The sequence below is a fragment of the Lonchura striata genome, chromosome 11 (genome assembly GCF_046129695.1).
Source record: "Lonchura striata isolate bLonStr1 chromosome 11, bLonStr1.mat, whole genome shotgun sequence".
Classification (NCBI taxonomy): Eukaryota; Metazoa; Chordata; class Aves; order Passeriformes; family Estrildidae; genus Lonchura; species Lonchura striata.
The window spans coordinates 11,618,360-11,632,779 of NC_134613.1; the positions used below are offsets into that span (position 1 = coordinate 11,618,360).

General features: G+C 41.9%; 1 protein-coding gene across 1 annotated transcript; it reads left to right on the forward strand.

Moving 5' to 3' along the window:
• The first annotated feature begins 3,493 nt into the window (after nt 1-3,493).
• PYGO1 (pygopus family PHD finger 1) lies at nt 3,494-11,667 on the forward strand. The gene is made up of 3 exons (XM_021537407.2): nt 3,494-3,638; nt 7,994-8,079; nt 9,813-11,667. Exons 1-3 carry the CDS (start codon nt 3,590-3,592, stop codon nt 10,932-10,934), a joined length of 1,257 nt encoding a protein of 418 aa, XP_021393082.1. The 5' UTR covers nt 3,494-3,589; the 3' UTR covers nt 10,935-11,667.
• Nucleotides 11,668-14,420: the final 2,753 nt, after the last annotated feature.

Below are 14,420 nucleotides of genomic sequence, written 5' to 3' on the forward strand. Positions count from 1 at the left end.
TCTGATATACTTGAGCATATACATGTTTTAGATGTAAACTGAAAAAATAAGTGTGCACTCAAAAAAAAATTAGTCTCACTAGGTTTCATAACTAAAAGCTTGCTTTGTTCTTCAAAAATTTTGTTCTAGTATAGATATGACACTAGAGTGGCCTTTGCACAGCTGAGACTTTTTTTGATCAGTTCACTAATAACTTGTCTTGCAAAACCTAGAAAAATGTGTTTCATCAGCCAGTGATTTGCAATGTGACTAGACAAAGGCATGATCATTCTCAGACTTGTATCATATGGAAGAAAACTAATGTAATGGGTTACAGATAAAAACTTACATTCTTCCATGGATCAATTCATAAGCCAATATATTTTGCACTTTTTTCCTACAAACAGTTTTGTATTAATTTCAGACTGAAGTTAAAACATGAATAAACTATTAATTAGATTCTGTTTTGTATTTTGTACTTTATATTATGTGGCTAAGTGGCTAGTGCAGAAGTTTAGACAGTCCTAATTTTTGCTGATTAAAAGCAGAAACGAAACAGACGTGTGCTGGTGAGGCCTGGTTTGCATCACCAGAACAGATGTGGCAGTCACCAGCAGGCAGAGCAGTTTGCACTGAAATGGCTTCAGTGACTCATGCTCGAGCTGTTGCAGACACAGCTACAACCCAGTCAGGTCGGCAGAGATGCTCTGCATCCAACAGACCCAGAAGGAACCTGCTTAACACATTTTCCCAGAGTAGTATCAGCTGCCAAACCAGCCAGGCTAAAAAAGCATAAAAAGCACATCTCAGTGTAACTTATAAACATGCACGTGTTCAGTTCTATTACCAACAAAGGGAGGTGTGGAGGAGGAGAACAAATGAGACTGGAGCAGCAGTATAACTCCAGCAGAACAACAAACCCAGATTTTTAGTATTGTCTCGGGCCTGAAACTCCCTCCAGTCCTGTTTATCACAGTGGTGCTGTGAAACATGTACAAGGTTGCAGAATTAGCACTTAAATTTGTTTAACATGAAAAGAGGCCTTTTAGAAAAATGAATTGTATTTTTTCTCCTCATAACAAGTGGGGGAATCGAATCTACTGATTCTGGAATACTGTTACAAGTTAAGATTATTGCAATCCAAATTTCCTTAAACCTGACCCTTTTTTTCCAGAAGACAATTATTTCAGAATGACAGCTTAATTACAGTTCAAAAGGACTTTGGAGGTCTTGACTTTTGAGTCCAGGCTCTTGCATAAAGCAAGTCTAACGCTGGCTGAACGTGGACCAGGCAATTCTGGGATTTGCCCCATTGGAAGCTTATTTCAAATTATTAGTCTAATTTTTCTGTCACACTCTTCTGTGAAGACTTTTGTCTCTCTTTTCTTAGTAACTTCCACTTTGGAAGGTTGCTAACTAGCTACCCCTAAGTCATCTTAATTAATGCCAGCTTTTGAGAGGAAGAAATGTTGGGGTAATTTTAAAAACAGCCAGTGAGCAGTGAGACTTATCAGGTGGTGAATTGTGTGTCATAATGAGAATTTCTATAGATTTTTGGGAAATATTTGGGATGCTGGTGTAGCAGGCACTTGAGCCAGTGAAGTAGTTCCTTTCAGACACCCCATCAGCTATTTCCATTGAGAGTTTAGAAGTGAGTCCAACAGGATTCCCACAGACTGCTCACAAAAGACCTGAGGCAGTTAAAAGCTGAATTTCGATGAACAGCAAAACAGACATAATTTTTTGCAAGTAGAGCACTGGGTTAAATCTGAATTCCCAGCTCACATTTCTGATGCAGACGATGTCCCTGTAGGAATCTTCATAGACTCAGTGACATCAATCTGCGCATCCATAATTACAGTCTACATGCCATTACACGGCAGCCGTGCACAAAGCTCGTGCAGCCCTGGGAAAATCAGCTGGGCCTGCAGCAAGCTCTGTCACAGAAAATGCAAATTTCTTCACCGATAAGGCTCATCTTCCTCCAAATATAGACAAGCTCACACCCACTTTGCTAATAACAGGCTCTACGTCTCTTCAGTAAAATTACACAGAATCAAGCAGCACATCCCATGAGAATACTGGTGGTGTGCTGCACTTTGAGGTATGCACATCTGGGATCGCTGCAAAGTAAGAGACTGTGGACAAATAAAAATGATGTCTAGGGAAGGACAGAAATCAACATAAATTGAATTACTTTATCCACTTTACTTTTGCATTTTGCATGTCTAACAAAGTAATAGCTATACCAATATTTTAACCCTTACATGAATGTAACCTTTTCCTCTCAGAGAAAGTGTTCCAAATGCTGGAAAAGCATCAATTATCCATCTAACAAGAAGGTACATAAAGAAAGGGCACTGACAAGTATTTCAAAGTGAGGCACGTGAGCAAACCTTACACTGTACAGCTGGACATTTTTTATCCTTATGGGGAGAATAAATCTTTATTCAAATGATACTTTTTATGCAGATGATTAAAAATTTTGATCTAGATCAAGAACTGCCTATGTAACACCTCTAAAATGCAGTCATTTCAGAAGATGGGAAACTGAGGCAGAATGTGTTTGCACAAAATTACACCGACACCTGCAGCGATTTCTCTGTCCCGTAGTTTTTAAGGGTTCGGCAGCGTTTACCGATGCCCTGAGGGCACCGGCTGGGCCCAGTGGTTTGAGCAGCACCCCCGGGCCAGGGACCCGGCCGGCGGGCGATACCTGGAGTGGGGAGCCGCTCTCTGCGGAAGGTGCCCCCCTGCCCGGGAGCCGCCGGAGCGCCGTCGCCGCGCGGGCTGCAGAGCGGGAGCCGCAGCCGGAGGCGGGAGGCAGGCGTGAGGCACGTGCCGCACCGGAGCCGCGCCGTGGAACCATTGACGGCCCCGGACGCGGTCCCGGCCGGCGACTCCCCCGGCACGGCGGCCGAGGCGGCCCCTGCCCCGCTCCTGCCAAGCCCCCGCGCTCAGGGGCACTGCCGGCCCCGGCCCGCCCCGCGGCCGTCCCGCGGCCGGACCGAGTCCCAGCAGCGGCCGAGCGGAGGGTGGAGCGGCGGCGGAGCCGCCCCAGCGCGGCGCCTTTGTTCCGAGCGGCGGCGCGGCCGCGGCCGAGAGTCCCGCCGCGCTCATGGCGGGAGCGGCGGGAGCCCCGCGGAGCGCCCCGCGGGCGCTGCCGCCCCTGCGCGCCCGGGAGCCGGCGGGCAGCGGGGGCTCGGCGCGCTGAGCGGCGCCGTGTCCGGCGGGGGCGCTGCGCGGGGCCCGGCAGCCCCGGCGGCGGGGGCCGGGCGAGGCGGGCGCCTGCAGCCTGCGGGGGCCCTGGCCGGCGCGGCTCGGCGCTCCGCGGACCCCCGGGCGGCCTCCGGGCAGCGGCGCCCCGCTCACCGGACCCCGCCTGGCCTGGCCCCCGCCGCGGGCTGTAGCGGAGCCCTCCCGCGCCCAAAGTTTGCAAAGTCTCGTAGCTCCGCTGCCGGGGCGGCGGCGGCTAGGGCAGCGGCGGGCGGGGGCGGCGGCGGAGGAGGCGGGGGCGGAGGGGGCGGGGTGCGGGCCGGCGGCGGCGGCGGCAGCAGCATCAAAGAGCCCCGATTCTTGCCGCCCTGGGAGCCATGCGCTGCTGTCTGTAATGTCAGCGGAACAGGAGAAGGACCCCATCGCGCTGAAGAGATCCCGAGGTACGGCAAGGGCCGGGCCGGGCCCGGGGGCGGCCGCCGCTGGGGCCTGGCTCCCGTGCGGAGCGCCGGCGGAGCCGCGGGATGCGCGCACCGCCCGCGCCGCCGCTGCCCGCCGGGCTCCCCTCGCCGCGCGGCGCGGGCCGGGCCGCCCCCGCCGCGGTCCCTCCCTGCGGCTGCGGCGGGGCCGGCGCTACGGGGGCCGCTCGAAGTTTGGTCGGTGGGGCCCGGCCGGGCCCCGCGGGCTCCCGCAGCCTGCGGGCCTTGAAAAGCAGCCCCGGGGCTCGCTGTGCGCGCAGGTGTGCCCCGCGGGGGAGGGCGGCGTGCGGTCCTGTCTCTTGTGTGTCTGGGGATGTGCAGCGCATTAGTATGCAGCGAGCATACTGCTGGTGCAAGGGAATACGGCGGCAGTGCCACATGTCCGAGTTCGTGCTGATGCAGAGCCCATAAATTACACTTGAATGTTCGCTCTTCTGCCCCCAGTCCTGGCTCCTGTGCTTGAGTCTAGTTGGAATTTTTTCTTTCCTTTTTCGGGAAATGAAAAAAGAAAAAAAAATATCGAAATATTATTCTTTACTAATAGCACTGGCGTATGGCTCTGGTGAGGTTTGAGGTATGCGTTTCTTTCAAAGGAGTAGGGAGAAGGGCAGAAATGCAGGGTCTCCTCTGACTTCGGCAGTGCAGCTGACTTTAATGGCAGTGGCACATCAGCCTGCGTAGTGATTGTTGTGTCCTTATAGTCCTTAGACACAGCAATGCCTCTCTGAATGAAATAATCAAAGACAGCAGGATGGGTGACTGAGTTGGGTGAAAATCATGGCAAAATTATAAAATTTGCAATTTAGTGCTTCTCGTTTTCTTGCCTCCTGTTTTGCCCCTGGAATTCTATTGTTCTTGATGTTTTAAGCTTTTTTTTTCTGGATGGGTAAGTGGTGAAAGGTGTGGATTCCATGGTGCACATTGTCATTGATTTACAGTTTGCTTTTCTAAAACTGCTATAGTAACAGCTGGATTGCAAACTTGAAAATGAGAGAATGAAGACACGCAGCAGTGTTACAAAGGAGACTGGGATTCATTAGCCTCCTCCACTCTCAAGCCCTGATTCTGCAAATATTTAAGCATATATAGTTTCACATACCGGAGTTATCCACCAAGTTCTACCCAATTACAGCTTAATATCAAAACTGTTTACAGTCTTAGGGCCACAGAATAGGCTCACCAAATTTGGTTGAAATTGGACTATTTTTAGTTTTCTGTCTATAATGAAAACTTTATTCAGCTGGTTAATTTTCTTGGGAAAATGTTCTTACTGAGATAAAGTACTGTTTAAAAAGACTCCGGCATCCATCCTCTAAAAACCTAGACTGACATTTGTCAGTGAATATGAAAATATTCCATACTGTATTTGCAGTATGTTAAGTATGGCATAAATTACATGCAAAGTCAAAATCCCTTAATGTGTAAACAATATACAACTTGCAATTTTCTTAATACTGAAAATGTCCATCTTAGGTACGTATGAAGTAAAAGGGAATATGAGGCTTATCTCTTCTCCTTTGCCCAACTGTGAATGGCTGAAATTAATTTTATCTGTAGTTTAATAGGGGAAGAGTTATCAGATATGTATTTATATCTTCAGATCCATGAGACAGGTGATGTCCCAGTCAAAAGGATTGTAATTTTGCCCCAAAAAAATAGTCTCAGATTATGAATAATTTTTCATTAGTGCAGTGTTCCAAAATGCTTGGTATTCCTTTAATGAAAGTCTGTGTGGTAGGTACCAAAAGTGACTTTGTGGAAAGTTTATTTTGGCTTCATGAAAATAAGCCTTATTCACTCTATTTTGGAGGTATGCTAGGACTAACATTCTGTTTCCTTTCATGTATAAATTAAATCATTATAGAACCCAAAGGGAAAATATAAATTCTTAGGGCTGAATTAAATCATTGGCCTCACACAGTGAGAACTGAAAATACAAAAGCTTTGTGCCTTTCCAGACACAGGACTCCCTTCTGTAAACCGAGGCATGTGAACGGCCTTGCTGATGAAAGTAATTCAGGTAGAAATTGATGGAACTTGTCACTGGAGTCCTAATGTTCATATGCTTATGCTTTTGAAGAATGATGTCCCAGAGAGGGAATTTATATGTCATTTTATAAAGTTTTAACTTCTGCTACTGTAAACCAGCACTTGTGTATGACTCTAAGTATTCTACTTGATCACAAATTTACTGATATCTGTGCTGCTAGTTGTTCAATCTGTTAAAAGAAATCTGGATATTTGGAGTATTTTGCTATCAGTGGTTAACGTCAATTATTTTTTAAGCATACAGGGACATGAACAGGATTGTAATTTATGCAGTTGTGAGGATTAGTGTTCACAGTGCATTCTTACATTAAATTTAGTATAAACTTATAGGAACACTGGAGAAGAAGCCAATAGGAAGTACAGTTTTGAGAAAATAGATTATAAAGAAGGTGATTTATAGAGTTGAAATTTGGCATAATTCTTTATGTAAAACTTCATGCTGTAATCATTTAGTATCTACAGGTAATGTAGTGGCAATGCTGCATAGTGCACTGTGTATATGCAGGATTTTATATTCTAAATCAAGGCAAAAAGGTCTCTTTTTGAAGAATAATCCCTAGTTTCTCTGATGGTATCTTAGACCACAATATGGCTATGTGCATGAGTTTATTTTGAGAACTTGATTGTGACATCATGCCCTTGGCTTTGAAATTCAGACTTAAAATTTGATAGGTGTTGATCTGGGATATCTACGTATCTTTCTTATGTGCAATGAAAAATAAAATCAGTTTTAACAGTGACAGATAGAGCCAAAAGGAACTTATTAAAGCAGAGGCAGAACTGGATTCTTAATTGATGTAGGACTGGTAAATTCCCCAAAACCTCAAAAAAAAAAAGGCATGGAGGAAGTGCTAGGAGTGAAAATGTGTCAGGCCTCCTTGGATCAGGGGTATTTCAAAAAACTTGGATATTTTGGTCTGTGTACAGGCAATTTGGTCTGCTGCTTCCCTGTGAGAAGAGATTTTGTGTTATGTTGCTGAATATTCCTAAAGCTGGTTTACCTGTCTGCTGGGAACACTTGTCTAACAGAGCAGTGTAAAGTCATACATTGTGCTGCTTTGCATAATACTGTTGATAATTCACAGTTATCTCCAGGTTGTCTTTGATAATGAAGACCTGTGTGTTCAGCTGGGTGCTTGCATCTTGATAAAGTTTGACTCGTATTCTGAATATCAATTTTAAACAAACAACAGTAAAATGTTTAGGTTGGATTGCCTGCTTACTGTTCTGTGCTATTGCTATATATTTATATAAAAGAGCAAATAAGCTATTATCCTAATGGGCCTGGGAAAAAAAGAATTAATCTAGTTTCTTAATATAATGATGTTAGTACTTTAATATGTGTTGCTCTGGTATCACCTGAAAATGCTTCTCATACTTCAGCCCAGGGTTTTCTTTACATTCCCATATTGTGGCAATTTCACTTGTGTCTGTGAAGGCAGACTGGCTGGGATAATAATGAATTTGCTAGATTTATTTTTCACTTATGATCTAACTAGGATTATAAAAATGAAAGCCACAATTTATACAAATTTGAGAGCTTGTCTCACTGCTGTGAAAGGTGGAGAATCCCACTGGGTGAAGTCTGATTGAGCAACCAGTGAAATTAACATTCCTTATATATATATATTTTTTTTTTTTGTGCCAGGATAGCCTTGCTCTGTTACTATGTAAGGTTTCTGCAGAGCTGGGCTGGTTCACTTATTATTGTGAGGTGTCTTTTTGTTTGATCAAGTCTTGCATTTAGATTTGATGCACTGGAAATTGGTCTAAACAACATGGCAAGTTTTCAGTGGTTTTTGTTCATGGATCTACTACTGTTTGCTTTTCCTTCATGGTGGATTGTAACAATCTGTTGTATATTGCTACATTGATGCTGTGTCTATGTGAGTTAAAAGATGAATCTTAGACATGGCTTTTTTGCAGTTCTTCTGAAAGTTTTATGATTTATGCAAACAAGAAATACTTCTAACTGGTGATGTGGAGATGTTAAGAATCAAGGGACAGATAAAAATAAAATAAACGTGAATGTCTATTTCAATAAGAATGAGCATGAATGGGACATGAAAGTGGTAGCAGACAGAGCTATAGGAGGGATGTTAGATTTCCTCCAGATCTGTGCTCCTTTAGCACTTGGAACATAAAGGCACCAGAGTCAATTCAAATTCAGTATTTGTTACAGATATCTGAAGCTATGGTAGTTAAAGACAAACTTAAAATACAGTCTGCAATAAAATTAATGTACTATTGCACTGATTGGTATCTTGTAGGTGGTGACACTGGATTGGATGGGTTAGGAGGACCAGGAGTTCAGCTTGGAAGCCCTGATAAGAAAAAGCGCAAAGCAAATACACAGGTAAATTTCCTTTGCTTCTTTTGAATTCTTAATAAACAGTGCACTCAAATGTTATTTGCTGGTATGACTATCTCTCATTGTTCAGAATATCAGTTTGTTGTCACAAATAGCAGCTACATACCAAGTATTTCAGTTTTACTTTGAAGTTGAAATCTTCCTGAGTACTAGTATTTGTGCAGAAGTTATTTTAATGCCTGTAAGTTGCCAAAGACATATAAAGAGAGGAGCGCAGTAAAACTGCAATAACATGGATTTTTACCTTAGGGATTTGATTCTGAGGCAGACTTTTTTTTAATGACTTTGTAGCCATTGGTAGATATCTGTACAGCATGAGTAGTTGCAATGAGACGACTCCTTACCTTACTGTCATTTCAGTAGGTGTAGGTTTGTGGGCTAATGAATCAGTACTGTTTGTTATTGCTTTGACCAAGCTCTTGGCATACCCTCCAAGTGATTTTCAGGCAAAAGCTAAGTCAGGTAGAGCTCTTGCAAGGTAAATCCTTGCAATGTGACATTTCTATGCAGTTGTTCTTTCCAGAAAAGAAAGCCTCAATACAAAATATCTTAAGCAATTGGGTATAGCACTGAGTTTTCCTTTGTGTATTCTTTGAGTGAGAATATTTGTTAATTTGGTACTGCCTAGTGGGAATACCTTTATTTATGTAGGTAAAACAATCACTTAGGCTTATGTAGAGTCCATTGAGATGTGGATCTGTTTTCTTAATTTTTGTTTTGTTTTAAAGTAGTCATGCTGAAACTTGCTCTGAGAAATATTCAGTTACTTTACAAGGCTTCACACCTCTTTCTTGGTTCAGTTTTCTTGTGTTCTGGAATGGTAATAACTCTAGAGGACATGCAGACTAGCTTGTGTTCCTTCAGATCAGGTTGAAATTTGTGCTGCAGCTTTTTTTTTTTTTAATAAATTTTCAGTCTTGGTTTATTAGCACTTAGGAGGAAGTGCTTTCTGTGAGCACAGTTAGTGTGAGGGTGAACCCAGCAGGTGTTCCCTACAGGCTAGTCTAGAATGAATTTCAATTGTATGACTGTACTGGTGACATTTAAACAGACTCTGGGCTCCATTAAACACTTGATTATGCTCTGTAACCAGAGCATAATCCTCATGTTTCATACCTACTGACTATGCTTTGCAGACTGCCCACAATCACTGAATGCTCTGTTTGGTATAGAAATGTACAGCATAGAATATTCCACAGTCTATAGAAAATACCAGTCTGCTGAGTCCTATATTCTAAGTGCCTTTTTTAGAGTTATAGTACCATTAGGTTTGTATATCCTCATAGAAGTGGGGTGTCTTAAAAGATGTATAATCAGTAACATGAACCCAAAATGAAATTAAGGAAATGCTTCAAATCTGCTCTTCAACATTTGGAAATACTTTGTGTATGTGTTTGTGACAGCTGGATTTCTGTATTGTTGCTTGCTTTTTGTAAAAGATTATGAAATAGAAGTCACATGTCAAGTAGTATTTTCAACTGCAAACTTTTTGAAACACTGAAACTACTATAAATCTCCACATTATCTGGAGCCCAAACTCCTCCCCTGCCTCTGTACTGAAATTTCAGACAGCCTGGCAGGGTAGAGTGGGTGAATTTTACACAACAACTGAACAGTTCTTTCAGCAGTTGTGTTGCTAATCCAGAATCTTTGTGGTTGGTCTGTCTTGCAGGGAAATCCTAAAACTAATTAAAGTGTTGTATTTAAAATATTTGTAGGGGTCATCATTTCCTCCTCCATCTGAATATGCTCCACCACCGAACCCAAGCTCTGACCACCTTGTAGCTGCAAATCCATTTGATGACAACTATAATACTGTGTCTTATAAACCACTTCCTTCAGGAAATCCATATTTTAGTAATCCTGGTTATCCTGGTTTTGGAGGCTATAACACTTTCAGAATGCCACCTCACATGCTGCCCAGAGTGTCCTCACCATATGGTGGTTCTTACTCCCTCAGAAACCAACCACATCCTCTTCCTCAAAACCCTGTTGGCATGGGTTTTAGTCGACCCCACTCTTTCAGCTTTGGTCCACATGATAATCCAGGTTTTGGGAATCAACCACCTTATGGCAGTGGTCAGATAAATCAAAATGTCAATATGTCTGCTCAGCATTTCAGACCAAATCCTGGGGAGAACTTTGGCCATTCTGGTCAGATACCTCACCCTGATGTGCCAGCTAACTTTGGTCCTGGAAACAATCCAAATTTTCCAAATTCTCAGCTAGAGTCAAACCATTCTTTTGTTCCTCCACCAAATACTTACAACCAGACAAAATCATCAGCACAAAAGCAAGACTTTAGTCAAGGTGCAAGCAAAGCATCCAGCCAGAACACTGCTGCTCATCAGCATCATCACAGGACAGAGGACGTTGTGAGTCAAGGTAACAGTGACCTGAAAAATGTTACTCGAAACAATGTGGTAAATCAGGATAACAGCCATTCTAACAGTGCTGATAACACCAATGCTGGCCACTCAAATGGGACTCAGAGCAAGGCCCGCCAGCCTCGAGGTACTGCTGAAGGATGCAACTCTGAAAAGAGCAGCAAAACAGCCCTCCATCCCAGTCGTCATGGACACTCGTCCTCTGAACCCGTCTACCCGTGTGGAATTTGTACACACGAAGTCAATGATGACCAGGATGCCATCCTGTGTGAAGCCTCCTGTCAGAAATGGTTCCATCGGATCTGTACAGGCATGACAGAGTCAGCCTATGGCCTTCTCACGGCAGAGGCATCGGCGGTGTGGGGCTGTGACACTTGCATGGCTGATAAGGATGTGCAGCTAATGCGCACGAGAGAGACTGCAGGACCACCTGCACTGAACACAGAAGGCTGACAGCCTGAATGGGTGCTAGTGGAGCAAATACTTGCAATGAAAATTCGGTTACAAATTGGGTACTTCACTTTCTGCAGACAATCACTTGTGTTTGATTGCTGTCATCTTTTTCCCCCTAATCTGTATTCATTCATAAACTTCCATCTCAGATTTTGTACTCTTAGTTTTATGCGTGCAAATGTTTTACAGGATGGAATATTTTTTGTTTCTGATTAAACTGTAACTGACAATTGATCGGAAGTAGGATGAGCATTGACAATATTATTGAAGGAAAAAATGTGCCTGTATGAATAGCCCTAATTTGCTAGTGTGTATTAATGTGTTAACTAACACTAGCATTTAGTGCTTAGTTTTAATGGTACTATATTTGCAAGTACTCATGACTTTGTTTTTTTCTTTTGGCGTGAATGTCTGTTATTGATATTCTTACTAGCCTTTCTTTGAATATAGTAGACATGACATGGAGGAATGTGCAGTACTAATAGTTGTTATTTTAGGGTAAATACAGAGAATGTGCTTTTTCCTATTTTTGAAGTAAAGCATTAATGTGCTATTCAAAAATCATGAATTCATGCTTAGTAACACAATGAAACCTGCTAACTATTACACATTTCTGTTTCCTAGAAAAGGCAATAATCTCTTGACTTCTCAGCAATTACATGCTGAAGACTCTTGATAGGCCTTGCATTATTTGGAAATTGTTGTGAAATAAGATTAAATTGGAAAAAGAACACATTGAGTTTATGAAGTCCACTGCTTTAAATCTAGAGACTGCCAGAACTAGGATTGTTCATGTAACCTTAATTCATTTATCTTGAGGACATACCTTGGGATACAGTCTTTGCATCTGTTACGCTTGTGCAGTCATGCACCTCTCTCTCATTCTTTCTCACTGATGGTTCCAGTCTCCTGCCTCAGTGCTGCTTGAGAATTGTGATGAAGTAGTGCACAGAAAATCCAGCTTCTAGGGCTGTCAGCTCCAGCCTGCTCAGTCACCCTGAGCTTACACAGTCCACTTGGCATGAAGGAGGGGGCAAGGCAGTGGAGTGTGCTCTTCACAGCCTCCAAATTGCTTGATAATTTGGCTAGCAAAGTCTTAAAACTAAATTCCCACCACTGCCTCAGCCAGTCTTGCAGTGAGGGGGTGGGAAATCTAAGGTGAAGAAAGAAAATACATCTGTCATATCAGGTGAGTTTAGCTCATATCAGAACTAAGTAATCAGAAGTTTAGCTCCTTTGCTAAACCTGATAGCCTACTGACAAGTATTAATGACACTACAGCCTTATGTGTGAAGCTAAGAAATTCTATTTTAATAAGGGTAATTTGATCTTATTCTTGATCTCAAAAATAACTCCCATTCTTTTTTGAATGTTGGGAAGCATCTAGCCTTGCACAGTTCAGCCTTAGCAGTGTGATTAAGTTGCACGTGCAACTGAAAAAGTTTCTTTTGAGAGTAATATTGTTTTGAATTAAAAGGAGGTACTGTGATAACAAATTCTGCTTGGAATATGTACCACTGTGCTGGAAATAGTCTTTAAACAGCAATTAAATCGTATGTCAAGCTTACAGGTACTAGTCATGTTCCTTAATATGATAAATTTTTCAGGTCTGTGATGATGAGTGATATAGGAGTTTATAGAGAATAGTCATCTAATAAAGAGATAGTTTTCATGGTAAGCTATGCTAATGAATGAAAGTAAGGCCTGTCTGATAGGTCACCTTGTGTTTGATTTTAAATGGGCTCTACTGTGTACATTTCTGGAAGATACTGTGCAGATCTACACAACATGTTTTATTTTAAAAGTGGAAAGTTGTATAAGTGCAGTATTACCCCATTACTCCACCATTTTTTTTGTTGGGTGTTTTTTTTTGTTTTTGTTTTCTTTTTTTTCCCTTTAATTAGGAAAAAGAAAATAATATCTAGAGTGTGACATATTTCATATAAGAAATTGAGAATTTTACTGTATGGAGATATAAAGTGTAAGGTAGATCCAGAGCTGCTGTTTTCATCAGTAGTTGCTTTAATTTAGTACATTAACTAGACTGAATCTTGTTTTGTTAGAGGTGTGATTTTAAAACTATCAACAAAACACCAAACAAGCAACACCCTCTGTTAGAGAGATTTATTCTTCAGTAGTTCTAATGACTGACAGACTATTTGAATTTGCTTTTGGTACCTGAAGTAGCAATTAAACCAAACCTTGTTTAGATAGATTTGTTCCTCTAGGAATCAGTTTAATCACTGCAACAATTAGCACTGTGAACATAGTGGAGCTAGTTCACGCCTACAGTAATGTAAGTGAAATCAAAATTTTGCTTAGTGCCAATTCAACCAAAGGTCCAATGATGATATTGTTACCTTTCCCACTTCCGTACCCCATGCCTCTTGTGAGAAGATTTTGGGGCATTTGTTCTCAGAAGTCTAATTAATGTTTTAACATTTGGAGCAGACATTGTATTTAAAATAGCCATGTATTTCTTACTCCTTTCCTCAACCCAACATGAAGTTAAGCAACTATTTTCTAGATTAGCTGTTGGGACATTAGTATTTAAACAGTGTTCTTAAATACCCAAAATAATCTGGAATATCATTTTATGAGGCCTTAAATTGTGTATTTATGAAACTTATTCTAACAATTTATTTTAGATTTTTTCTAAACTGGTATTATATTGAGTTTGTAACCCAGTAAATTTTCTGCATTTATTAATTTTTAAGTTCAAGGCATTAGCAAATGTCAATGATATCAAATAAAAACAAATGAACAACCAATTCCACACTTGTTAGCACACTGATCTTAGAGATAGGACTGACAAGGATCTCCAGAAGTCATCTAGCCAATATGCTTGCCCTACTGATATGCTCTTGGCATACTTGAACTCTTTATCTAGAGAGCAGTTATATTTTGGTTTTCTCTGCATGTGTTGACTAAGTAGTAGTTCAGGTATGCACAGGAGAAACAGCAATCATGTTTAATTAGTGAGGTACTAGGAAAATGTCAGCTGATTAGCATTAGAAGTTAGTTCTAGAATGATGGGTGGGAGGGAGGGTGGGAGGGTTGGCTAGAATAGGTGAGGTTTTTTTGTAATACATGAAACAATTTGTATTGAGCTCTCATGCGCTTCTTTCATTACTGGTGAATTAGACTTTACTGGTGCTGCACACCAAAAATATTGCAAAGATTTTGTAAATCTTGCAAACCTTAACATTTTTGTGGGAAATGCCTATGTCCTTTTTACATGGTTTGTGGTCATAATCAGAAATGCAGCCTTAGATTGCTCCCAAATTTCCACCCTCCTCCCAGGGTGAGATAAACAGGTATAAATTGGATTGTGCTGTCCTTAATACTTTTTTGTTAGTGACCAATTTTAAATGAGAAAACATGTAAGTGACAGTGCTGGATACAGACTAGAGAGCAGGTAGCAAAAATCCTGTTTCTTCCTGTTTTACTCATTCCTTCTACAACTTGAAACTAGCAGGTTTGTGC

Excerpts from the sequence above, each read along its gene's own strand:
- PYGO1 (XM_021537407.2), top strand. The coding sequence starts at position 3,590 with ATGTCAGCGGAACAGGAGAAGGACCCCATCGCGCTGAAGAGATCCCGA. Across the intron at positions 3,639-7,993 it reads CGCGCTGAAGAGATCCCGAG|GTGGTGACACTGGATTGGAT; the intron begins GTACGGCAAGGG and ends GGTATCTTGTAG. Across the intron at positions 8,080-9,812 it reads AGCGCAAAGCAAATACACAG|GGGTCATCATTTCCTCCTCC; the intron begins GTAAATTTCCTT and ends AAATATTTGTAG.